The sequence below is a fragment of the Haliaeetus albicilla genome, chromosome 5 (assembly GCF_947461875.1).
Source record: "Haliaeetus albicilla chromosome 5, bHalAlb1.1, whole genome shotgun sequence".
In the NCBI taxonomy this organism is placed as follows: domain Eukaryota; kingdom Metazoa; phylum Chordata; class Aves; order Accipitriformes; family Accipitridae; genus Haliaeetus; species Haliaeetus albicilla.
Window position 1 is genome coordinate 37,987,594 of NC_091487.1, and position 27,697 is coordinate 38,015,290.

At 40.5% G+C, this 27,697-nt stretch overlaps 1 protein-coding gene across 14 annotated transcripts in view; it reads left to right on the forward strand.

The window, feature by feature from the left end:
* The window catches only part of RAD51B (RAD51 paralog B), a 498,432-nt gene that overhangs the window by 282,392 nt on the left and 188,343 nt on the right, over window positions 1–27,697 (forward strand). For all 14 annotated transcript variants that reach the window (XR_011324790.1, XR_011324792.1, XM_069784185.1 and 11 more), the window contains exon 9: window positions 9,007–9,125. Coding sequence is in view for 12 of the 14 variants with exons in the window: in XM_069784185.1 (XP_069640286.1) it covers window positions 9,007–9,125 (119 nt within the window). In the remaining 2 variants the exon portion in view is untranslated. The remainder of the gene's footprint in view (window positions 1–9,006; window positions 9,126–27,697) is intronic.

Below are 27,697 nucleotides of genomic sequence, written 5' to 3' on the forward strand. Positions count from 1 at the left end.
CGACTCTCTCCCTCCTACTCCCGTCACCCTTCCGTGCCCTGACTCTCAAATGTAATTTAAGGTTCATTTGCAGACTGGCTCCTACCTTGCCTGGAGTACTGCTGCTTTTGCCTGTACCGTGTCAGTTTTCTGGGTATGAGGGCTAAGCTGCCAAGATACTGTTTCTTTACCAGAACGTATTTTATGGAAAAAAAATGTAGACTATGGGAATACAGTCTGTGTCTCAGACCACAGCAACCTAACATAAGTATAGTGCTGTGAGCTGCATTCTGAAACTCACTGCAGCTTCAGAGCTACATCTCCCTCTCCTCCCCCCATATGTATTAGTTTTTGTTCTGCCTTTCTGGGATTCAGCCGTTTAGGCTTCCAGACTTCAGACTGTTATGTTGGGGTTGGTATTTTTGTCCCTGTCAAGGAGGAGTGTGACAGATGGCTTATTTGGTTCTAGCCTGGAAAGTTCGGAAGTGGCAAATCCAGATGATGGGTAAACACTAGCAGAGACTGATGAAGTTTAGCAGCTGAGATTAACCATCCTGGGAAAATCAGATACGATAATGCCATGGCTGTGTAGGTCAGAGGGCCGAGGCTTGCGGCATGCAAGGCTTCAGTTCCTCTGACAGCAGGATTCTAAATCTCGGTTCTTTATTCAAGCCTTAAGGGACCTACACACATGTAATTCTAGCATTCTGCCCCCTCCCTCCTACATGCCTTCTGATTAATATCATGATCTGTTTAATTCCCTGAGGGAACGTAACCAAAAAAATACAGCAATAACTTGTAGCATGATTGGTGAGGTGATAATTAAAAGCATTTTCTGGTTCACAGGCCCCTAGCATTGCCAGATGCCATGATTGGGCAAGCTTTGTTTTTCAACCTATGCATCCTTTATATGTGCAGTCAGGCAAAATTCCAGATCTGGGTTGTTTGGGAGGTTTTTTCCCCCCTTAGGTCAATGGTTTGGGATTTTATTTTCTAGTCTTGGAGAGACAGGAAGAAGTGACTGCATAGGAGAGGTTAGATGGAAGAAGCTGCTTTAAGTGTTAGTGGTGAGCAATGTGGGAAAAGAACTCTGGATACTAAGAGAGTGGTGTAAATTAGTACAAGTCTAGATTTTAGAAAAAGAGGGAATTTCTCAAGAAGTGCCATTAGAAAGGGAAGGAGGGTGAGCTGAGGGGTAAAGAATTTATCCTTGGTTACAGAAAGGAATTGACTTAACTACTGCCTTCTACTTGGTCTTCACCATCCTTCCCACCAAAGCACTACTCATTCGATCATTTGCACTATCAATGCAGCAATGATAGAGTGCCGGAAACTCATCACTTTGTGGTGTGTTGCCAGGCCACAGAGGCAGAATATTTACACCGACAAAAAGAAAGCATCTGTTCCCAAGGATCTCAACTCCACAATTCCCTGATTTGGGCCCTGTTTCAGGTGCTGTAAACCACCAGCTGTCTTCCCACCTCCACAGATCTCCCGAGACCTGACCATTTTGGTCATGGCTGGTAGATTGGCAAGAAATCAGACCAGCTGGATTTTCTCATTTCTTAATGTCAATTCCTTTTTTAGGTCAGCAGACAGGAGTCTCAGTACTAGCATGTGTGTGCTTCTCTCTCTGTCTGTCTCTCTCTTTCTCAACTCAAAACAGAATTGTCATGAACTCACCAATGTCAGGGAATGTGGTCTTCTGGTTCAAAACATGCTGGTAACAGTGGGCATGCTAGTGTGGGATTAAAAATAAGCCAGCATCTGCCTAGTTCTCTGGAAGACCCTTCTGATGTCTTGACCTGGATAGAGGTCCCAGCTGATTTTTTGGGGGGTAGAATAATGGTTAATATTACTTATTTGAAAAAGCTTCTAATGTTTCACAGAGAATACTGAAAGTCCTTATTTCTGTACACTTTTGCTGGCCTGTCACATACTTTGGTTTATTTTCCCTCATCTCGTAGGGAAGATTCCTTGTAGGTGGGGAATAATCAGCAGCAGCTAAGAGACTCTTAAACTGCAGTTCTCATGAAAAGAAGGTCTTCAGGTCAGGAACTATCTTTTTGCTCTCTGTATAGTGGTTTGCATATTGCAGATGAGAGCTCTAGGAGTTGTCACAGTAGAAGTAAAGAATGGCTGGGAAAAAGACAGCAGAAAGGACATTATTCTTGATCTAGTATCAGATTAACACTGTAAAAATCACCCAGAATGTGTAAACAGATACACATAAATAAATGACAAAAAAGTCTGAAAACTCACCTGTTTGGAGCATATGAGATAAATAAACTGTGTTGTCCAAAATGAGAAGTGAGCTCATTCCCTTTCTGTCACATTCACTGCTGTCTCCATCAGAACTTTGCAGCTGGAGTCTATAAGTGGCAATTTTCAGTCTCTTGATGATGACTGAATTGGAACAGTCTTTTCAGTGTAATCTCTAGTAGGCACTTCAGTGCCGTAGCAGTAGCATAGCTAAGAACTAGGGTGGTCAAAAAATTTTCCATTGAAACTGCTTTTTTAAACTGGGGATTAGTAGGGGTTTGCATTTAATTGCTTTGTTTGCTAACTATATTTTAATGACTGTACTATTAAAAAAAAAAGGAGAACTAAATTACACACCATTGATTACTAAACAATTCCAGTTTCCAGCTAAAATATTTTTACTTATTTTTAATTAAAATTTGAAGTAAGCTGGAGTAATCGGGGTGGGGGGATTTGCACAGATTTAAAACTGGGTGTTTTGAGGGAGTAAAATTGCCCCAGATTCCCTCTCTTAATAAAAGGAGGAGAATAAGCATTTTAAAAGTTAGAATTTTTACATGGTTAGTTTTGTGGCCAAGCTTAATTTCTTATAGCAGCAACTGGTTTTCCTGCCATATTTCCTAAATAATAGAACACTGTATGAAGGCAACACTGTACTCTAGGAAGTAAGTTTTGATTTTTCTCCTAAGATGAACCGGATTCTGCTGTTGATATGCCTGCATAACCCAGTAACTGAAACAGATTTGTACAGTTAGAACAGAGACCAACATTTGCTTTAGTGTCTGTTTGTACGAATCAGTAATTTGTGTTTGGTAATTACCTAGGTGTAGGTATATGTGCATTTTGGTCTGTGCTTTGTCTCAAACAGGTGATATCAAATGGTGATCTAAGTAGCTGTCTACTGCTAGGGCCATGGCTTTAATGTAAAGGACCGGGTTTTTCATCCTCACTCATTTTCTGTTAGTTTTGTGAAGGTAGAGTATGTCACAGAAAGAATTTGGGACGTACCTTGGCTGACCAGTGCAGAGAGTGAGATGGTCACCACTGTAGGATAAGAGAATCAGAGTCACCTTTTCCCTAAAGAAAAAGCTGTGGAGAAGGGCTGAGAATGGCAGAAGTCAGCACGTGGGAGTTTGAAGGGTGCTATGTGTGGTTACTTCACAGATGAGTTTGTCCTGTGGGTTGTTTTTTACTGTGTGATGGGTTTTTCCACCATTGGATATTTTTATACTTGTACTTTCTGAGTAGGTGAAGATGGAAAAATAGATTGGGGGTTGAGGGGTTTTTCCTCTTTTTTTCTTTTTTTCTTTTTCTTTTTCCTTTTCTTTTTCCTTTTTCTTTTTCTTTTTGTTTTTTCTTTTTCTTTTTTCTCTCCCTTCTGGTGTCATTGTTAGAGATCTGCACCAAAAATACAGACTAAATGCAATGCAGGTGAAAAGCAGTGATCTTTATGAGGTCTGCCAGTGAACCAGAAAGCTGCACAGCCTGAGCAAGAGGGAAGGTACTTTCATTCTTATTGCATGGTGTGCTGTTTTTGTTGAGCTCAGTAGTTTAATTCTTTATAAATATTTCTCTGTACTTTTGGAGAGTTTTTTCCTCCTTTTTGGTAAATCAGGCTTTAATCAAGATGATTTGATGTTAAGATTTGGAAGATTTGGGGACTGGTTGCTTCTCTATTTTGTTATTTCACTGTCATATTGTGCATTGATCCCTTTTTTTGCATTTGATGAGAAAAGATTTTTGAATTACCACATTGATAGAGTTTGCAAAGGGGCCCAGTGGTGGGGATGAACCTGCCAGGCAATGACTCTTCATCTGGAGGGACAAAAATCTGTATGAGAATGTGGAAAGGGTGTAATTCATTGCTCTGTGCAATTATATCAATAAGGAACAAGTTATTTTTTTTAATCAAGAGTATAATCACATTCTGCAAGGACTCCTTGCATTTAATAATGTTCTTTTAAGAAGTCTGTTTCATTTGATTCAAGATGCTGGTCTAGTTAGCCTAATTGTCCTAGGATGAGATACTGATGAAACTGAAGTTCCTTTATGATTAAATCCCTTTCAGCCATATTTGCAACAATTGGGACTTGGGTTACATGAAGGTTTAGTCTTTAAAATGGTACCTTCTTATAAGTAGAAGACGAGAAGATCATGAGATCATGTCTGTACTTGTAATTCTCTGCTTGGATATAACAGAGTAATCCCAGAATCAGTATTGAGCTGAATAACTGTAATCCTACTGTTTCCTCCAGTGAAAAATGGAAGGTGGAATAAACCCACTTTCCCTATCTTGCCTATATGTGGCATTCATCTCAGTGATAAGGAAGGTACTTATGGAAGGTTTGTTTTAATTGCATGGGGGGAAACAAACAAAGTTAATCTAGCCCTTGTGTGTAAGTAGGGCTAAGTGTTGTTGCCCAATTCTACCGGCAACTCTTTCTAGGGCAGTGGAGCCCAGTGTGAGCCTCTTCTTCTGCTCGGAAGCAGCACTGTGCAGGCCTCAGTTGAAGAATCACCCTTTCTTCTTTGGTTTGTTTTTCTCCTGGTTGTGGAGAGGCATTTACTTTGCATTTGTCTCTGACCACAAGAACCTTTATTTTCACTTGTGACAGCTGTTCAGTGAGAGTGAAGCAGCCAGTTCCTCCTTTATGCTTGTGATCCAGAACAGATATGGTTTCTTCTGGTGTCTCTGCCAGTGCCCTGAAGAGCTTAATTTCACAGGAGACGGTAGAATAGGTACCTCGTGCAGTCCTTGGCCTGTCTGCTGATGTGCCCTTTGAAGATCAGTTTAATGCTAGTTCTTTTTGTGTGGGGAAGGAAGGAGTGTTTACAGGAATTGTAATCACCACTTCGTTTTACTTAAGCTGGATCTGAATATATAAAGCAGGGATTGTTCAGAGGTCTTCTCCCACCCTTCTAGCATGCATCTTCACCTCCCCATGCTAGGATCCCATCTCTGTGCTTCTGGACACCCACTCCCTTTTCCCACATACAGCATCCATAAACTGAGATCTGCCACCTTTCTCTCCTCTGTCTGTCAGCCATGTTTTCTTACTCTCATTAGTCCCTGTGCTCCCTGTATCACCCATGTCCTGAGCAGAAACCATCATGCTAGCAGTGACTGGAGTAAGAGCTGTGCTCTAAGCAGGCTGGAGAGATGGGAACTGCTGCCTGTCAGCTGATTGCACGTCGCTGGCTCTCTGGAAACATCCACCCCACAGCATGAATAAGCACCTTTGTGTCACAGCTGGGAGCTTTTGCCCCATACCACTCTGAAGTGATTCAGGTTGGACAGTTTGGGGACCTCTGAGCAGAAACCAAAGTCCCTTATGAGCCTGTTTCCTTCTTGGGCCAAGGTTGGTCTGATACTCCCATCTCTAAGTATGAAACTATCAGGGTTTGGAAGAATAAGGCAATGTGTGCTGAAAAATATCACTCTTTCTTTGAACAATACTATTTATGCACTTCCTTTGTCCAGTTCATTAATGACTAAGTAGTGGTTGAAATAACAGAAAAGATAAGTCCAAGTTTTTTTTAAGACCATGTTTGAATATAAATCTGTTTTCTTAACATATCCTCTTTCTTTCCTCTGAGACATTTACTATCTTTTTGTGTTTAAAGCAAAGACAAGGAATGAAGCATGTGCTGTCACTGCCCTTGAACTTCTTTGCAAATCTGGTGCTGCTTCCTCCTCGGTTTATTTCACTTCTTGTCAGTTTGCCTCTCTGTCTGCCTAATGCATCAGCTTACAGGAGGATCCCTTATAAAATGGAAGCCTTTCCTGTGAGGCATTCCTTTCCACCCTGTAAAAAGTCTTTGCTGTAAATTTGCTCCAGGCTTACTAACCACTTTGTACCAGAGTCATAAATTTGAATAACTTCACAGAAGAGGATTTGCCTGGAAGCGGGTCACACAGACAGCCCTCTTCAGACAGGGGCTGACACAGTATGGTACAGTGGGCTTTCTCCTGTATAATAAAGTAAAATAAATGGCAGCAATTAGCTTGCTTGTTCTGCCATAAGCCTTACACCTCTATCACTTCTGTTCACTTTGGGAGAGGTTTTAGGCCTGGAAGGAATGCAGAATAAGGAATTGCTATAGAGTGATATCTCTGTAATATCAGCAGGCTGCAGACATTTAACTGCTTAAATGCCTGGCTCAGGATTGCAACAGCAAGGTGTTACTCCTTCTGTTAGCTAATAGCAGAGACACATAATTTGAGGGAAGTTTGGATGTCGATTTTGCAGCTGTTTTATGACAACAGTAGCTAATTCTGGAATGTCCAGGCTTTTTGTCTGTAGTCAGAGGCCCCCAAGCAGCGGTGGGTGAATTGTTTCTCGACGGTGTGGAGCAGTGGCTTCCAGCTGCATACAGGGGTGCAGTTACACCAGCTGTGAGGGGAACACCTCCGCACCCACCAGAACTTACACTTAGCTGTTTCACTTGCATTTTGTGATTCCTACCCATTTCTAGCAGGTAGGAAAGAAGGACAATGTTGAATACAGGAGGAACTTGCAGCTTATTCCACATGACAAAGAGAGAATTGCAAAATTTTAAAACTGCTTCACTATCTTTCATTCTCCCATAGCCTGTTCATACAGTAATGGCATTTTACTTTTGTGGTGTTAGCACAAAACCAAAAGTTTGTAGAACTTAATGAACTTAATTAAGTAACTTGGTTTAAGTAATTTTAAGGGAATGGAATACACACCTCCCAGCACCCTGCTTTAACACTTGAACCTGTTCTCTCCTCCAGCTGGCAAATTAAATCCAAAACGTAGATGAAGAGAAATTATTATTGTCAGCACATCCACCTTCCCAATAGAGATGGGTTAGACTAATTAGCAGAATAGCATTCCGAGTATGGAAACTTCCAGTTAGGTGCTCCTGTGGTGAGTTATTCAGGTGGAAGTTTGATGCTTATCAAGTTATTAATACCTTTGTTTTGAGAAAAGAAAAGCAGCCATTCTTGCTGGATTGCACAACTATAGCCTGTTTGCAGACGAGAACAGATGTTGTTCTGGAGAAGCAAGTATTGTGCATGTCGCAGTGAGTTCCCGTGATGTGGGAGGTGATTCAGACAAGTACAGAGTCCAGACTCTTGTCAAACTATTGGCTTGAACCAGGTGCTTCACTCATTTCTTTTGTAGACCTTAAACATTTAAAGACCTAATCCAGATCCAGTTGATGTTAATTGAACCTTGTATTACTTAGCGGGGGAGGTTTGAGGTCTTCGGCTGAGTCCTGTAGCACACTGCGATCATTCCAGGCCCTTCTCTCCAGCCCGCTGCTCTCCTCTGCCTAATGCAGTCTAATACAGTGTCCTTCTCATTGCTTGCAGGCTACCAGCAGTGATACAAATAACGATTATTACTGCATGCCAACACTTTTGGTCTTACCCTTTACTGGATATTTTTCCAAAATAAAAGCTTTAGTGAATGAAGAAATTATGTTTCTGCTCTGAATAGTTGTGGGGGGAAAGTTAAAAAACCCACAACCTTGCAAATGTAAAAGCAATGAAGGGTTTTAAACCTGAATCTTCCAGAAGCTCCACTGGGCCATGAGATGAGTTTGTCATCTCTGTACAGTATTGCTTCCAAAACCTAGTACTTATAATTTAAGTTTCAACATTAACTGTTGCATTACTGATCATTTTGACAAAAACATAAGGCTGCCCTGAACTTTGTATTGCAGAGTAAGTGTCTGGTCTAACTTTAATTGACTTAGTTGACAAGATTTTCATGACTGTTCTGGGGAAGCAGTTTTGTTGCCTGATAGATGACAGGAAGTTCCCTGACTTTAAATCTAACTTTCTCTCATTCAGTCATAGCTTTTAACCATATGGACTGTCTGCCTCAAACAGTTCAATTTTCAACTTGCACATGATCATTTCTACTGACATAACAATTGGGATTTTGTTTCTGAATTTCCTTGGTTTGTCCGGCTTTCTCTGTTCTTGAAATGTCTTTTGAAGTACAAACAAGTCACTCATCTATCTGTTCATCTAACACAGAACTTGTGGTAAGCAAAGATGAAGGTCTCGGGCACCTACCTGCCTGCGTATGTATATGTGTGTATGTATGGGTCTCTGGTTTCAATATGAGAAAGCTCAGGTGCAATGGCAGTTCAGCAAGCTGGATCATGTGGCATCATTGGAAACACTTCCTTATGTTGTCATTGCTGATTGCAGCAAAGTGCATTTTCCTTCAGGGTTATATAAAGTTCATGTGATTTCAGAGACACCAGAATGGTATTTACAGCTAAGGGGCTCCCTTCTTTTGCACATCTTACAAAATGTGTAGAATGCCTGATGGCATGAAGCAGTATTTTGATTCTGCTCCTTTAGCTTCCCTTTTCGTTATATCATTACATGCTGTCACTCTGCTGGCCTGCTTTCCTCTCCTCTGTGCCCATAGAAAGCTGGTTTGCTTGGGGATAGAATATCTAAAGAGGAAAAGGCAAGTGTCCCCCATGTATGGTGCACCTCCAGATATTTAGAAAATGTACTGGTGTCTACTGCTTTCAACATATCCTTAATTCTTGGCACTTTGTCTAGGTATCAGAAGGTGAGATGAAGAACTCACACTGCAGTTGTATAAATAAATCAGAAAGGTGGGAAATTCATGTGATAGTGCCATCTATTAAGTTCCAATTGTGATTACCTAGCTTAGGGAATCATCTGAGATGACTGATTAGAGTTTCCATGACGAACCCTTCTCTGTGGCACAGTCCTGATGTAGTTTCTTTCATATTTATCTACAGGAGCTTCTGGAAGTGGGAAGAGGGAATCTGGTTGTGTAACAGCAGCCCTTGGCAACACATGGAGTCACAGCGTCAACACCAGGCTCATACTACAATATCATGACTTGCCAACAAGACAGGTGAGAACTTAACAGTGAAGAGAATTTAAATAAAGCTATACCAGCAGTGCTCGGTCGGACGGGCTAACTGTGTCCTTCAGCCTCTGTGGTTATGCCACATGTGTTGAAAACCTGGCACTCTACAGCCAATTGCTTTTTTTTTGGGGGGGGGGGGGGGCGGGGCACAGTAAGTGTGCTTTGCTTTTCAGGCATGGCCAGTCCTCCAGTGCCTCCCTATGTTAGGATGGGCTTATCTGAGTCACAGGACCTAGCACTGGCCTGTTGGCACAGACATACATGTTCCTTGAGCTTTTAGTGCATTTCATGTTGTGGAGATGAAGGGTAATCCTTAAAGTGCTGCCCTGCGCAGGGATTTTGGGGCAGGAGTAGGAGGCTAGTCCTTTGACTGCCATGCTTGTTTTGCTGTCGTCCTTCCCACTCTTTGTGCCAAATTTCAGCTGTGACTGTTAGGACAGGGAGCACTCTATCTTCTGCAGCTACTGCTTGCAAGTGGAAGCTTGCTGCCTGCACCAGCAAGCTTAACTTTAAGTATGGTACCAATTTTCCAGAAGTATGCCTGGAAAAAGGAAAATGCTTACCCTTTTCACTAAGAGACTTCATGCTTTTGAGTGAAATATAGTAGCAATTTTGACTGCAATCTTCACCTCTTAATTTAAAAAAACTGTGAAAAACTAGGAGGCAAGACATTTGGAGTCTGATTGAGGGAATAACTTTTTTTTGTTTTTAAGAACATCATAACCCATGATTTCATCTGTCCCTTGGGATATCTGTGGTTATAATCTCATTTGGCTTTGTCTATTCTGTTTTCGCATTGATGTAACTCCTTCCAAAGGCTGTGACCCTCAGTCCTAATGTTATTGATTTTCTGCCCATTAGAGAGCTGTCAGAAAAATTGCTATCCAAAATTTGTACCATCTTCCTCCTATAGCATTATTACCCATGTGTGTTCAAATTGGTGCTCCTGGTTTTACTGCCCCAACACAAGGTTTCTCGCTTTTAGGTTGCAGTCTTTAGAGCCAAAGGAGAGGAAGCCATCCTGTTTTAATCTGCTCATTACAAGTAAAATTATAATGATTGCACTTCTGTTCCTGTGAGTAGTGGGCACGGTGAAGCAGCGGTAGTCCTCTGGACTCTCAGGTAGCAGGTTAAGTGTGTCAAATGCAGGTAGAAAAGGCATCTTCTGGACTCTCTTCTAAAGACCATGCACAGTTGTATAGAAACATGCTCTTACTGCTGCTGCTCTTAGAAGTTCTCTATGTTCTGCTTCTTATTCTGGTCTGTAACGAGTTCTCCTTTTTCTACATGTGTGTGCAAAATACAAAGCTGTTCACAGATTTCCTGGATCGCTTTGGAGGTACATGAGAGGTGGAGTTGGCAAAAGGAAAAGGGCAGAAACTGGGCTCTGTGCTACTTCATGATGCACAAAGTTGGCTAAAAACGATTAAGAACATTCCTCTGGTGGTGGAAAGAGGGAGCAGTTTTCCTAAAGAACATTTGGATATTAAATGTAGTTTTTCCCTGATTTTGTTTGAGAAGTAATAGATCGCAAGTGTATGAAATATTGGTTTTAACCCTTTAAAATTCCATTATAAAAAATATATTATGATATGCTTTAAAAGAAGCAGAATTTTACTCTGTTCCTAACTGGGTTTATCAGATGCATTACCTTGCTTGCATGTGAAGCTGTGGGCTCATTCTGTTTTAGTTAAGCAGAAGAACTGTAACTACAGTGAAGAAAAACAGCCTTAAAGTAAATGTTAGTATATAGTATTGAAAGCAAAGTAATTTGAAACAGAAGTGTGATATAAATAGTGATATGTTTGTGAAGTCCATGAATGAAATGGGATATGTCCATGATGTCTTGTAAGTATTCTCCTGTTGCTGGTATCTGTGTCCTTTTTTTTAGATAAATTCTCTTTTCTTAAAGTCATAGAAATCTTTCAGCTAGACATGCACTTTCCAGTTAGAGGAAGGCATCTAGAATTACCCTACCTGTAGCAGCATTGTATTGATTAAATTACTATCGTTTTACACACATATGTTCTTTTATAATTGCTTTATACCCACTTTCAGAAATGAATTGTGAATAAAGGTGCCTCAGTTCTTGAGATGCCATTTCAGTCATCGTAAGGTGGTTCTGCCAGGAGGTGTTGGATATCAATGCTTTGAAAATCAGCACTTTTTAAGGAAGCTTAACTTGGAGGTCCAAAAATTCCCAAGTCAGTAATCACTTTTACAAATTCTCATATTACTGTGTTTAAAAAAAAAAAAAGCCTATGATTATCTGTGTAGTCTTGGTTTTAAAGTGAAATTCTGCCCCAGGAAATTAATGAAAGCACACAGTTGTTCTGGAGATTTGGGTGAAAAGTGGTGCAAAAACAAGTTTTCCCTGCTTTTCACAATCTGTAACCCTGCAGAATCATTACTCTTCAAGGAATAACCTGTGTTTTGTTCTGAGTTGCACAGCAGACACAAATTTTTCTTTCAAAAGCTAGAATTCATTCTTTCTTCATTTGACCTCCTGAAGATGTTCCTCCTCGCTCTACTTTCTCTTCTTTCCCTGGAGGAGCTGGGGCAGTAGTGACAGTCTGAGGGATCTTCCCTTACATCTAACTTCCATGGTAGTAGAGCCACCGTGCTAATCCTCACTGGGAAATCCTACCCATCAAGACAGAAAGCACCTCTTGAGATGCACTGGGCCATGAAGCCCATGGGTGGTATTCTTCAAAATGTGAAGTGATAATGTAATCCTTAAGGAGAATTCAAGCAAGCAGTTTCCCAGAACCATAGTATCTTCTGGACAGGCCAGGCCACTGGGCTGCTAGATGCTTGTTCTTAGTCATGCAGTATTCATTTCTGGGAAAGCTCGGGGACATAGTCTCTGTTCCTGAAGTTTTGGGGAACGCCAGGGTAGGCAGGTGGCAGAACAAGTATGCAACAAACATAGGGAAATTAAGCATAGAATTCCTACACAGGATTTTTTTTATGTATTAAGTAAAAGATTCCTTCATTTTCTTTGTCCAGCAGACATTTTTTTCAGCCGACTATCCCTTTTTCTACCCCACCCTCTGTACGCCTGGTGAACATGAATAAGACAGCAGCCAATTCAGCAAATAATGTAATTTCTGGGACATCCTGCCTGCCTTAAAATCAATCAGGTTTGCTTTATTGCTTGGGTAGGAACAGATTTCTGAACAAACAGATGAACTTTCCTCTTTTGCCCCCTTCTAGAAGCCAGTGTTCTGGTTTCTGTTTCCTCCAGGACAGAAGCAATGCCACTAGGGCAGGGCAGAAGGAAATTTCCAGTCTTCATTTTAATTCATTATGCCACCAAGACCCACAAGCATGAATAACAGTAGTAGTCTTTTAACTGCTGAAGTGGGACTGAGCTGCATGACTTCCACAGCGGCATGGTGGCATAAGAGCTTGGGAGAATGCGGGAGAAGTTAATTGTTTCGCACAAATGGGTTCATGAAGAGAATTTTCTATTATCTTTATGGATACTGATACTTGGTTCTCCCTAAGCACTCTTGTAAGTAGTTAACCATGACATTTGTTTTCCTGAAATCCATACATAAATGTGCAGACCCTTTGAGTTTGGGCCAAAACCAACAGGGCTGCACTAGAAACTGTCAGACTCCTCAGTTACCCCTATATGTATAATTATCCTTTCCTGAACTGGAGTCAGCAGGCTTGAAGGTTACTGTTTTCATGTGTGCTCAGCTGTCTTGGGTGGACAGCATGGTAGGGTTTAATTTGTTGACATGCTATATTTAACATTTTATTCTTGTCTGTTGGAGACAGGGTGCTGGATTAAGTGAGACACTGGCCAGATCTGGTATGGCAGCTTCTATGGGCCTGGTTTATTTTATAGTTTTCAAGGGATTTGTGAGACTCATAGTATTGTGTTAATGTCTATAAGGTGTTTCGAAATTCTCACGTGGAAAGTGCACATAGAAGTGTTATTTTATAACAAATCAATGTTTTCCTGTGGTATTTTCAAGAAAGAGCATTTAGAATCATAGAATCATTTAGGTTGGAAGGGACCTTTAAGATCATTGAGTCCAACCATTAACCTACCACTGCCAAGTCCACCACGAAACCATGTCCCTAAGCACCACATCTACATGTCTTTTAAATACCTCCAGGGACGGTGACTCCACCACTTCCCTGGGCAGCCTGTTCCAATGCTTGACAACCCTTTCGGCGAAGAATTTTTTCCTAATAGCCAATCTAAACCTCCCCTAGCACAACTCAAGGCCATTTCCTCTCATCCTATCACTTGTTACTTGGGAGAAGAGACCTACACCCACCTCGCTACAACCTCCTTTCAGGTAGTTGTAGAGAGCGATAAGGTCTCCCCTCAGCCTCCTTTTCTCCAGGCTGAACAACCCCAGTTCCCTCAGCCGCTCCTCATAGGGCTTGTGCTCTAGACCCTCCACCAGCTTCGTTGCCCTTCTCTGGACATGCTCCAGCCACGAGCAGCCAGTTTCTCCAGGAAAATGCTGTGGGAAATGGTGTCAAAGGCTTTACTAAAGTCCAGGTAAACAACATCCACAGCCTTTCCCTCATCCACTAGGCGGGTCACCTTGTCACAGAAGGAGATCAGGTCAGTCAGGCAGGACCTGCCTTTCACAAACCCCTGCTGACTGGGCCTGATCCCCTGGTTGCCCTGTACGTGCCGTGTGATGGCACTCGGGATGATCTGCTCCATAACCTTCCCTGGCACCCAGGTCAGGCTGACAGGCCTGCAGTTCCCCGGATCCTCCTTCCAGCCCTCCTGTAGGTGGGCGTCACATTAGCTAACTCCCAGTCAACTGGGACCTCCCCGGTTAGCCAGGACTGCTGATAAATGACTGAAAGTGGCTTGTAGCACTTCCACCAGCTCCCTCAGCACCCTTGGGTGGATCCCATCCAGCCCCATAGACTTGCGCGTGTGTAAGTGGTGTAGCAGGTCACTAGCCATTTCCCCTTGGACTGTGGGGGTTTCGTTCTGCTCCCTGTCCCTGTCTTCCAGCTCAGGGGCTGGGTACCCAGAAAACAACTGGTGTTAGGATTGAGATACGAGCTGGAGCTTTCAAGCCATGCCATGTGAGCTGTTGTTTAGCAATTTTCCTGCTTCAGGTAAAGTGTTTCAAATGCATATGGTGACTCATTCTTAAAAAACAAAACAAAAAACCCTTCTCTCATTCAGACTAATGCCAGACATAACTTTTATTGTGTCCTTGGTTACAGACCAGCTGTTTTGTTTTGCTCTGCTTACTATCATATGAATAAGCCCTGAATAAGCATTCCAAAATTGCGACGGTGAAGTAACCATGGTACTCGCTGGCGTGGGGAAGGGCTGGGAGAGACCCAAGGGGAGTGGGGATGAAGTTTTACGTTTATGTGACTTGCTAAGGCCAACTGCCATGATTCTTCACCTTAAATTTGTTATAATTTTAGTGAAGCAGTAATTGTACAGATGTTTGGCTGTAACTCTACCAGTCATTGAGAAAATATATTAAAAATAGAAATAATGTAACTTGTTGCAGTCATGAGGATTTCAGAGCATAAGTGAGACCAGATCTGTATCTCCCTGTAAAACGTTGAAGGTAGTTATATGGACTCTGTAGCTGTTGGATAGCTGTCTTGTTTTAAAGATAACACCAGGTGAGGTTTTCATTCATAAAAAAGGGAAGCAAATAAACCACAGAAAATAAAACAATCTCAGACAAAGTGAGTAAGCTGTGGAGAAGAAACATACACCAAGTACTACTATCTGTGGTTAACACTTTCTAAATTTTGCCTTAATAATCTGGAGGATAGCAAGTACAGTAATGAAGTTTGGCAATGGCATCCAAATGTTATGTGTTGAAACATAATGGAAGATTGTAGCCTCATACCATAAAGGGTTCTAATTACTTTGATGAGATGGTAATATTTGCTGGGGACAAAGAAGAGGCAATGAAATGTAATCAGACAGAACATATACTGAAATCACTCTGAGATGGAGGGAATAAGGCCTGATACAAATAAAATACAAACAGCATAGGTGTGTTTTTTCTTCTATTAACTTTGTAGCAGTTATAGCTACCTACTAAAGCAAATGAAGAAGAAGAAAATGCAATGAAAAAAAGATATTTTTAATCGTCTTAAACATAGTTTAGGAGTCGGATGAGGCAGATGGAGATGGCCACTAGTGTTGAGAAATGTAGGCAAAAAGCTTTTCACCTACTTTGGTGGGAGCAGAGGAGAAGCTAGTTCAGTCTATGACAGTGGGGCAAGAAAGAGCCCATAGAGAACTGGGCAGTGAAATCAGTGTTTGGCCAAAGGAGGTGACTGAGGATGTGTGAAGGTTGCCCATCGTTATGTGTGAGGCGAGAAGTGTTGCTCTTTACATTGTCTTCTGCTGAGCTAGAATTTGGGGATACTCAGAAGAAGAAATCCCAGTACCTGAAACAAGTACAGAAGAAAGCTCTGCATGTGGCTTTTTAGCAGTATTTAGACAAATGAAGTGCCATTCAGCAGCTGCGATCCGTGTCAGGAAAACCTGTCTTTATATGCTACATGAATCATGTACATTGTACAGTAATGCAGATTATGTACCTAGTACAATACTTTTTTTTTCAAGTGTTTAGACGTGAGAAAATCTGCAGATGGTAGTGGATAATGAGGTCCAGTAAGCAGTGATAGAAAAGGGATGTGGCTATTGGGTTGTTTTAAAATGGAAGTAGTGTTAAGTGTGTATCTGTTCTAAGCCATCTTATTATATAATGTGCTTATCGTATGGAAAATCAGCTCTGTGAAAACAGGAAGAGTTTTTTTTAATTTTTTTTTTTTTAAGATAAGAATGATAGTATGGAATCATGCAACGGATAGGAAAATTTGCAGGAAAGTAGAATTATTTTCAGGTGAGATTAATTTTTTATAGTTCTCCATTATGGAGTATGCTGCTTTTGAAGAAATAGCTGTGGAAAGACTGCAGGAGCACGTATTTGAATTCTGTAAACTCTTCCTTTTAAAGAAATGGTTTTTTCTAGGATACACAGTTTACTTCAGAGACTTCTGCCTCACCTCTGCTATTGTTTGAATGTTTTGAATCAAGACACAATGAAAGGTTGTTACGGCCTCGAATTTCCATGCATGTGTACAAACCACATCCTTTAAAATACACAAAGAAGAAGCTTATGGGTTTTTTTCTGATTAAAAAGGCTCTAGACTGATAACCCTTATGACAGAAAGCTTTTGCTTATCCATAGATCATATACAAGCATAAATGGCAATATGAACTTGAGTTACATGTGAACAGGATGAAACTGGACACAGTGCACAACTGTAGCATAAACAGATGATTATCGACACAGTATGACACTGACTTAATCCAGCAAAAGTGCCAAATGAAAGGATGCCATAAAAACAGAGAAGGTTCATTAACAAGTATTTGAAGCTCAAACATCACTAGGTCACTTACTTTCCCGACTTGTGTGTTTGTTCATGTCTGTGTTTGCAGTAAGCTTCCTTCTTAATGGACTTGTGGAAAATGGTCATACAATATAAACATCACCGTAGCCCTGTCTACATTAAATGGGACTGGATTTATGGCCCTCTCCTCTTAACAGGACACTTTTATATAGAGAAAAAAGTTTCCATCCTTCTTGAATAAGAATTCATTTACTCAGGTGCTTATATAACACTAATCAGTTTGTTATCTAAGAATCTAAACAGAAATTAAAGGACCCTAGATAAAAGTGGAAAAGAACAAAAGAGAACCTTTAAATAGTTCATCTTTTTCTCTGTCCTTTTTTTAATAAGCATTGCAAGTTTTCTTAATGAAAATTATTCTGATGTTAGATTGACAAAATATAGCAGCAGCTGTGCAAACTTCAAACTCATAGATCCGTAGTTCAAAGCATCCTAAACAGATAAGCAGGAACATCTTTGAGGCAGAGAGGCAAACTCAGTCATTAAGTTATACCAAGTCTTCCTACTGAGGCTGGTGGCAGAGGTGGGTACTTTCTGTTAGGTATCTTTGACTGATAGGCCAGTCAGCTCTCAGAAGAGACTCCTCTTTGGTTGCTGCTATCCTACACCGATTACAAGTTAACCATATCATATTATTGTTGTATTTTTGAATTACTATGCAAGCATTTGCTGACTGATCTCTGCAATGCCCATGCCAAGTGCTCATAACTGAGGAAACCAAGTCAGAAGTAAGTAACTGGCCAGAGTAAATCCTTTGCAGCTGGGAGCAAAGCTGGAATCTCTTCACTGCCACTTTCGTGCCACTAAGCTTGATCTTGCTCAACCTTTCTGTTTCAGGCACTTATAAAGTTTTTGTACCTCCTTGTACTATGTAGTTCCTCAGCTGTGAAGGAACTCCTTCTGCTTCCCTCTCCAATTTTCTCTGTAGATTAACTCACCTGCTGAACTGGTTTTGACTGTGGTCACTGACTACTCTCCTGAATCTCTCTCCTTAGCATGCCATAAACTTTTCTTCATCAATGTTTACCATTAATAAAAGGTTAATGAAACTGAGACTCTGGCTTGAGCTTTATGGCAAAACTCTCTCTCTGCTTCCTTGTTTCCAGTTTCTGTTGATACCATAGCTGATTTTTCTAAGCCTCAGCTCTAGAAATCACCTTGCATTCCTACATCTCTCCTCTTTGCAGACATCAAAACTGTTCCAAGTTGCAAGTTCCCAACAAAGCGAGTAGCTAGCACTTAAATTTTTAGACTATTAGAATGCTTGCCCAGCTTCTTATCTTCTGTATTGGTTAATGCAACATCTTCATTTCTAGTATTATCAACCCCATATTTTTTTTCCTCTTCCAAACTTACCATAGAAAATAGAATTGTTACTTTGGTGACACCTACTTAGTCACAGTGACATTATTGTTTTAATTTTTATATATTTTCTCAGTTCTGTAACTGGGAAAATTGCCTTTTGCCTTGGTCTAATTGATAATTGTGAACCTTCATGTTAATCAGATAGCAAATTCTCAGAAACTGGGGCTATGTCTCCTGTTCTTTATTGGGAGCCACTTAAGGGTCAGGATAGGAGGGGTAAGATTACTATAACAAAATCTGCTCTGAATATAAAACAGAGAACTTCAGCCTGTGACGCTGTTAAGCCAACGCCCTTTACACTGTATTTACAATTCACTAAAACAGCATAAAAATGGGTGAGAGAAAGAACCAGATATGACTTTCAGGCTCTGGACTGATTTGTCTGAAGAATGCTCTGTTTGTAAGCTTAAGCCCCTTTGCAGAGAGGGAATGAATACAAATTCCCATCCTGTTTATACAGAATCACTTTTCTGATTTTGATCGGACTTCAGTGTGAGTTTTCCCCTCAAAACAGAGTGGAATTAACCTAGAGCAGATTGTCTCATCAATATCTGAAGTTTCATTGCTCCTAACATCAGAGTGACAATGACCAAAGTTGTTTATCCTTGGAATGCCTTGGCAAATTCCCCTGCCTCCTGTTTTCTACCAGATCCTCTTTTTTTTTTTTTTTTCGTAACTGAAAACAAGCTAACTAACATGCCCAACTCAAATTTAAGTGTTTATTATTCAGAAAAGTTCTGCTAAGTCTGTCTTGGAATATAGTATACTTAAAGCTTAAAGGCATTCTTAATAGTGAAAAAGATCAAAGTATCATCATGAAGGAACTGGACAACCTTAATTAGTGAAAATATAGTGGAATATAAGATTGATCATAGAAATAATCTGTAAAATAATATTGGGCATTACAAATTAGTTTCTGCTTTACATAAGGAGCGTACAAGCTCGAAGTGAAGCTAATACTGGAGTGGTTTAGTTTATCACAGAAAAACTAATTCAACAGTGTAATGCAATCATGAAAAGGGTCTGTGCTATCCTAGAATAGGTCAGGCAAGGCATTTTCAAAGGAAAGAGAAAAGTGTTTGTACCTTTGAGGAAAGGCACTGGGGAAATCTCTGAAATACTGTATATGGCCTGGACATTTGTGTTCCCACTACTTTCTTCTCTCTTCTCTTTATACTTACTTTCTTCTCAGGTGAGGTCTGTGCTAGATGGAATATATTTATTGACATAGCAACAAGTTTGAGCTGTCACTGGTAGAAAAACGCCTCAGATAAAGTTTTAAAACCAGATAAACTTTGACATATTGACTTCAGTGGGCAAAATGCATCACATCTGTGAAAACGTAGGGATCAGACATGATCCCCATGTTCAGGCTTTACAACTTTTATGATGCTCTAAACATATTAAGGAAGAATCATCTCAGGAGTTTGTATATCTAGGATATTATACTTTCAACTTGAATTTTTGCTTGTTTTATTAATCTAATGTCATTGAACTGTTCTAGATTGACAACATATGAGAATGACAGCCAGTGAGTGGCGATCAAAATCTGCTGTACAGATGTGTGTTTTCTTTGGTTCAGCCTTATCAGTATATCTACCCTGGGTAGGATCAATTAATCTAGGGGGGGTTGCTCTACGTAGACTTTTTGATCTTTGATCTCTGTAATTCCTGTCTATGGTATAAGTGCTCTTAGCTGTGATCTAAAAACAGGCTGAAAAAGAAGAAACCCTGTTAACTGCTTAGAAAATGAATACAGACTACTGACCCACTTTAAGGAATAAAAACAATTTTTACATACCACTGCCTGAGATGGACTGCACCTTAAAATGGAGGGGGTTTTGATGGTCTCCAATGTTGGTGCCCTGTTGGGAGCTGCCTGGTCAACTTTATCACATCTACCCATCATATTGCATCAAGAAGATAATAAATAATTTTCACAATATTACCTTCCCCTGGGCTGATTGTTGTAACTGTTGGAAAAATATGATGGGATTTGAGGACACTTGCTCAATCAGGAATGGAAAGGATGCGTCCAGGAGATGGTAGTGTATAATACCCACATTGTGGAAACATTGGAAGATTCTTGTGACTAAAAGGTAAAAAGCAATATAAATAGCTACCTGAGCCATCCTGCTTCCAGCTCTCACATGTAGTACTTATGCTGTACTTCAATTAGGAAGAGGTATGTCCTCTAGATACATATTAACAGAAAGGAGTAAATTTCTCAATCCATGTTGAAGTTCAGTGTTTCTGACAGACATGACTGATGGATAACTTCAACTTTTCAGATACTGGTGGGAAGTACTGTAAAGTGCAGCTTAGTTAATGAATGGCTTCTTGCTTGAATATTCATATTGGAGCAACACTAAATTGGAAATAGCTAACCAGGTCACTTCTCAATAAATGCCACTATGTCATCAAAAAAAGCAACAGACCTAGATTGCAGTGTAATGCGTGAGGCACTACTGAGGTTGTTCTCCACTGGAAAGAGCTCATTTGATTTTTCTTGGGTTTGCAAAGCCCTTTCACATTTGTGTCACAGTGATGGTTCATGGTCTCCCTTATCAGTCATTTACTACAAGTGAGCCCTGAGTCTCTGGCAGAAGTTCTTGCACTAGTCCTGAGTGAACAATCAACCTTGGCTTTTTCTGCCATTTGGCTTAATTTGGCTGTGCAGATGTGTCTGCAGTTCAGGGTGTTTACATGCTCCACAACAGTGAACTGGAAGCTATGGAGTTTAGGTTGCGAAGACACCTGAGTTGGCCTCGTACAGAGCTGACAGTGGTCCAGGAGGTTTGGCTTGGAGTCTGAGCCAATAAAGCCTTATCAGGCCTGAGCCAGCACTGCTGTTTTACTCAGCAAATTGATGTTTCTGGTCCAAATTGTGTGTTTGTTCTTCACTGTATGTCAGTGAAGTTCTTTCTCTTATTGTCACTATTTATTTATCTATTTAATAATAATATAAAACTCTGTACCCATAGTCATCTCAAGCTACAGATGGAAAGTCACCTAATCCCCTCTTAACTTGTGTTCATGTTTCCAGGTGGATGTGGTACATCTCTTACCAAAAACAAGAGGAAACTACTTTTTTCTCCTTTTTTCATACATTTTGTCTTACTTCTTACTTGTGATCTTATAATGGCCATCTCAGTCTTCATTTGAAATAACTGAGCAGGCTGAAAAAAGAAAATAAAAGTGTAAATTAGCACAAAAAAATTCAAGGAGTTTCTTACTCATATAAATTAATTGGTATTAAATATAGAAAAAAAAGCCAAGCAACTTCCTGTAAGAAATGTAATAAAGGTTGCCATTTGTGTGCCGTTGCAGAAAAGAAGAGGTTGAGAGGTCTTTTTCATCAATTTTTTTTCCTACAGTTGGGCATTTTCTTTGCTATGGCTACGTTTTTGTCCTTTGAACATAATAACTTTTCAAAAGTTCACACATAGTTAAGATCCCTAATGCATATAGACCAATCTGAATTTCTTAAGCATAACCCACATGCAAGAGAATATCCAAGAGCCATAAATGCTACTCCCAATAATTTTGTGAAAAGAATGACCATTATGTCTGATCTTTGCTTCTGTTTCTTCTCCAACATAAAAAGGTTTGTTAACCTGCTGATTGTTATTTGGGGCATGTTGTCATCAAAAATTTCAGATCTGGTGGGTTATAAAGCAATGTTTCAGGTCCTAAAGGGCTGCCCAGCCTTTGTGCATCTATGCCACGCACTGGAACAAGCATGTTTGCCATTACCTGGTGTGGATTGGTGGGGATCAGCTACCCTCTAGAAATGTAAAGGAAGTCTCCTGAAACATTTGTTTGTTAGGGGAGAGTTTTTCTAGGACTCTTATTCAACATTTGTACATTCAGTAATACAGATGATGTTTATAACGCCATTAAGCTTTCTTTGAACACATTGTTTTCCACTTCCTTGGTAAAATCTCTCCCAATAATGTTCTTGCTAGAGAAAATCTGAGTCTTGTAGAAAGATTGAAATTAAATTTTAAATTAAATCTATCACCTTTTCTCAACACCTGTAAAGCATGACAGTACTCCAAAAGCATGCACATTGCATCTGTATGTATTAGCTCATGGATCTGTTAGCTTTTTTTTTTTCCTTGTCCTTGTTATGTGATGCCCAGTGTACTCTAAAATATACTCTACTGAGGCTTTACCTAAGATACTGTTGCTGTCTCTCTCATGGGAATTCAGCAGTGTTGTGTTAGCTTGTCTCCAAGGACTTTAGGTTTAGGAACAGAAGGAAGTGAATACACAAAAAAACTTGGAAAGTGGTTTTGTTTGCTTCATGTCAAAAGCATTTTGCAGCCACTAGTGTGGGTGAAGAATATTTATGCTGTGGTCTAGGACTTGGTTGAATCCCAATCTTTTTGGCCCAAGTCGGAGAAATTAAGATGATGGCTTTACATCAAGGAAGTATGAAGGACACTGTTGTTTTTACTGATGTCCAAAACCAATGAATGCAGGATGGGGAGAGCACACTTGTGATGCTCTTTTACAATGGCTTAATTTTCTTCCAATTTATAAACAATAATGTTAAGCTTTTTTTGTCATTTAGAAAGCCAAAAGAAAGTGAAAGAAGGAATGAGTATTGGCTAACTAAAGATTTGAGACACATTAGAAACAGGCATTGGGGTTGAATTTGCAGTGGATACTTTTTTATCTGTAGAACATAAATATGTTGCTAAAACTATCATAAAGAAGGTTCATAGAGATCTGAAGAATAAATCATGATGGCAATGCATATGCTAATTAAATACTTAAGAATGTATATTCCTTGTGTTGTGCTGGTGAATTACACCGAGCTGATCTACTCCATGCAATGATGAGGGCTGGATGCTGTTTGGATCCCTACCTCTGCAGTCATGTGGGCAGAGAGGCCAGCGCCATCTCTGTCGGAGCGTGTGGGTCTGTGGAGGAGAAAATGCGCAGCTGCTGGGCTTCTGTGCTGTCTTCCCCACTGGTCCCGTCTCTTCCAGGCAAGTCTGGCAGGCTGGGTGGAAGCAGCTGTGTATTCTGAGAAGAACTGCTCTGGTGCTATTGTACTGGTACTCCCTTAGGAGTCCTTCCCGATTCGGGATGCATGATCCCGGGATAAGGCAGTGTTCCAGTATGTGTCGTAAATAAGAATTGTATCCTTCAGCCCTTTTCTTCTTTCCAGAACCAAAGTCAAATGGAACTGTATGGAAGGCTCTGAAAAGCTACATAAACTTTGTTTTCTGTTCTTCTCACTACCAGTGTGCTACAAGTCTGATGAGTGACCACAAGCTGCCGCACAGGAGAATTCCCTTAGGAGGCTGTGTTTATGCTACCCAACAACTTTATCCAGCCACAGCACCATCCTCAGATCCCTTTTCTTGGTACTGTTTCATTGTGGTAGCCAGGACATGCTGGCTGGCTAGCCTCTTTCCTGCTTAGTAAAAGCTACAAGCATTTTCTCCTGAATTACCCTTCACATTGGACAATTACCAGGGCTTTGGGCCTCAAAAGTATTATAACATAGGAAATCATCATGGCCAAGCTCTTGTGAAGTTTCCTGGCCTCTAGAGGACTCTCCATCGGGAAAATTAGGAGAGACTCGGAAACAGAAAAGACAACAAAATCCATTTTGCAAAATAAGGAATAAGGCACGTGGCAGGGAGACAGAAAGCACTTCTGGGAAGAGGAATTTCACAGGGTCTGGTGTTACATGAGCAGAAGGGAGCTGACTGGCCCTGCATACCCCATATTTCACACTGGGGAACTTGCACCAGAAGTCTGGCTTAAGTAGAAGTATACTGGAGGCAGCCTGTTTTTGTGCAGTTCCCTGGCCAGGTTGCTGCAGTTCAGACACAGTTTGGATAAACATCTGGGATTGCATTTTCTTTTCCAATTAAACTTGAAGTCACCCAATGTTTGCCTAGGCAGTGCAGTTCCCTGCCACTGAAGTTATTGTTAAGTTACATACATTCGGCAGGAAAAGGCACTCTGGATTAGAGGGTTCAGGGGTCTGCTCACACTCTAGGAGAGGACAGCTAAGCAAAAGCAGCATTTTGTTGCATTTGGCCTATTGCATTCAGGACAGTCGTTGCTCTGGAGCACATCAGGGCAGTTCACCTTGGAAAGTTTTGCTTTTGTTGTCTGTGATTGATACTCATTTGAGGTTTTGATGGTTTCCTTCCACTGAAGTTATGTTTACTCAGTCCAAGGATATTCAGAGCTCCTCATTATAGTGCCTGAAACTAAAACCATGTCTGAATGGCAGTACGTATTACATGCTGAGCTCTCTCACTTGAAATCCAATGTTTGGCACACCGCAAGGACTGGAACAATTTACAGACTGGTCATCTGTTGCTAGCAACTGCCTGGATAGGCACAGCCAAAACACGTGCCTTTGTTCTGGTCTTATGTGAGGGGAAGGAATTGACCCCGCTAAGCATTTGAGAAAACAGATAGCAGATCTGTTGCTTATTGATCCTTCTGCTGTACTCTCTGGGTAGGGGAAAGCAGGGTATCTCTGGAGCTGTGCCTACCTGGCAGAAAATTAATACAGTGAAGTTGCTACAGATGTCTATCTCCATGCCTGATTTTGGACTGAAGAAAAGGAATACTACATAATTTTCATATAATTGCCTGATAAAACAGTGGCAAAGTTAGGAAGAAAACTCATGAATCCTGATTCCCAGGTCCTGGCATTGTGCACTATGAAAAAGTCCTTTATATATGTATTGCTTTTTAGAAGCAAGTTCTGAAGCCAGCTGACTATAGCAGGGCTAGAGATTTGGAGAGTGTCCTCTTTCCTGGACTTGTCCACTGTCCTGTTTCTCCTCTATTCTTAAAAGACTCTTGGTTTTCATTTCTGTCTCCTCCTTTTGTTTGTTTTCCTTCCATTTCTTTCCTTTGCAAGTATTGAATGTCTCCTCTGGGAGTAAGCCTAGCCACATGTGCGTGCAGTGATGGTTTATTTTTATTGGAGTCATTGCCTGTGACTGTTATTCATTACTATAGGAAGAACTGCACTAACAAACTGCTCTGAGAGGGGTTTTTTTTCTGTTGTAAAAAGTCCTGTTTTGTCAATAGGCATTGAAATCATCTACTGCCATCACTAAGACATTGAGAGTTTGGAGCTTGGACACTGGTACTGCCTCCTGAATGTCCTGTTGTGTCTGGTGTTGCAAAGCAGAGTCGCAGCTTCTCTCAGCTTCCTTGCATGTTGTCTCATTAGGTCAGCTTTTCAACTATCTGTCCACCTCTCTGCTACCTAAGCAACTCAGTTGGCCTCTGCTTGGGGAAGAATTTGCGGTTGCACAAAGCTAGTGCAGTTGCTGACACTGACTACTGTTATAGCCTCCTAATAGAGTACAGACAGAACACCGCCAGACAAGGCCTGCCTGGGATGAAATGGCTGATTCAGAAAAGGCAAGTCAAAAGTAGTATAAAATGCTTTTATCTCACTTGCACTTCTAGTCTTGACATTGGATAAGTAATCAACAGCCGTATTTTCTTACCTTTATTTTCAAGTTATCACACATTTCTGTGTCACCGTGGGCAAGACCACCATCTACCATCTCTAAGGTCATGTAAGAAATTCCTGGTGCTTCTTTAAGATGAATCTGTAGCATAAATAATAAAATTATTGGTAGTTACATTAGAAGCATATGCTTAGCATAAATGTAAGTCAGAGCTTAGAGAGGTAAGCAGCCTAAATAATTACACATAAGAAGTACAGCAATGTAAAATCAATGAATATTAATTTACCACTTCTGAAGTCGGAGTGGAGCACAGTGAGGAAAGGTGAGTGATCTGCCTAGGCTTACCCAAAAGAAGATAGGACCTTACCCTAAAAGTTAGTGCTAGGATAAAACAAACAGGCAAGAAGTGATTTATCTGAGATTTGGCTAATATTGCATAGGTTCATGATTTCTAGAGATTTGTTTTAAATATTTCAGAATCTCTGCTTCCCACTAACACTGACTGTTAAAATCAAAGGTAATCTGTCAGAATTTGGCTGAGAAGGTTTGATCTCTTTGATATTAATTACATTTTTTAATATAAGTATCATGCTGTTATTTCAGGATTGAGATTTCTTTGAATTCTTTATCCCATTCTGAATCCATCTCATGTTTTCCCTCAGGCTTTTGAAGGCTTTTCCTTCATTAGTTTTCTTACTCAAATTAGTGTCCACTGTTGCTGTTTCCCCTGGAAAACTGTCTCAAATGCATCTGCATTTCTCTCTCCCTCCCTTTTTCTTAAGATAAGAGACAGGGACTTCTTAGCTTTGCAGTTTTAGCAGTGTTTTTTAATACATGGAATTTGTATGCATTGCACTAAAAGAAAATAAACAGATGTGCTGCTACAGTTTGGGGGGTGAGGCAACAGCAGGATGGTCAGCTGCCTTTTGAGTCTGTTCATTTTGGTGTTGTTTCCAGATGTGTGCTAATGGACATTTTTAGAATGTACACACAAACTCTGCTTGCCTACTTTTTTTCACTAATTGGTTGGGATTTATGGAATGCCTCTCATAAAATGTCTCTAGCTGCCATTGTTGCTTTTCTATAAAGTAGTAGAAAGGAAACTCATTCCTAAACAGTTTCATCTGGACAGGATTTTCTTGTGGGGGAAGGAGATACAATCCATTTAAATTGCTCTATAAAGACTTTTATTGAGTTGAGGCCCATTAACCTGGCCTTGATGAAAGCCTTTTCAAACAACTGGACTTAGGGAACCACATCTCTCAGGTACTGTGCATGGCACAAATGAAATTATAGTTTCCTGAGAAATCATGTTAATCAATATTGTGGGTTTTTTTATTTTTTTATTTTTTTTACATGTACAAAAGTGGTAGGGACTCCACATCTACTCCCAGTAGTGGGGCACGTTTGTATCCCCACCTGTCATTGTTTGCTCTCTAGTGCTCAAGGCATCTTAAGCTTTCCCTGTGTCAATCCACCAAGTTTGGTTTTACCAGGGAGAATATATGTGTGGGGTCTAGATGATTAGGAAGGCTGAAGGATGACTGCATAGTTCTCTTTTCCCTCAACCTGTGCGTTTTCCCTCTTTATTCCCAATCATTGCACAGCCTGCCCAGCCTGTAGCCTTTTCTACTGACAACAAGTGTACAGGTGCAGACAGTACTGCTCAGGTGGCTGAGCTTCCTTCTGCTTGAAAGGGGAAAATCTGTGCATAAAGAGCTTTTCCTTGCAACAGGATTTGGAAGAAGATACAAAGCAGGAGATAGTCATCTCCATAAGAAAACACAAGTCCATGATAAAGTTAAACAAACTCTACAGTGATTTGCTTGTGAAGGCAATGTGCTTTGATAATTTGGTACTGATATCAGCTATATGATCTTTAAGAACGTATTTAATTTCTGAACTTCAATTTACCCAAATGTGTAATGGGGTTATTTTTTCCCCACTCGTATAAAGCCTTTTTTAAACCTACAGATTAAGTACCATATACAAGCAAAATGTTGTTATCCCAAAAATCATGTGCGGTGGGAGATCAGTAAATTGTTTATAGGTATATCCTGCAAGCTTAGTAAGTGATTGCAGGATACCTAAACTACATTTTTTTCACTAGAACACTGGAAACATACTAGGGTCACTTTGTGTTTCTGCAACAGGGAGCAGTTGTCTCCGAAGGTAAATCAGAACCTGTTGCAAGACTGAAGCCTTAGAGAGCTCTAAGGTCTAACGAGCACTAGTGCTTGGTGAGGCCTGGCAGAAAGCACAACCATTTTT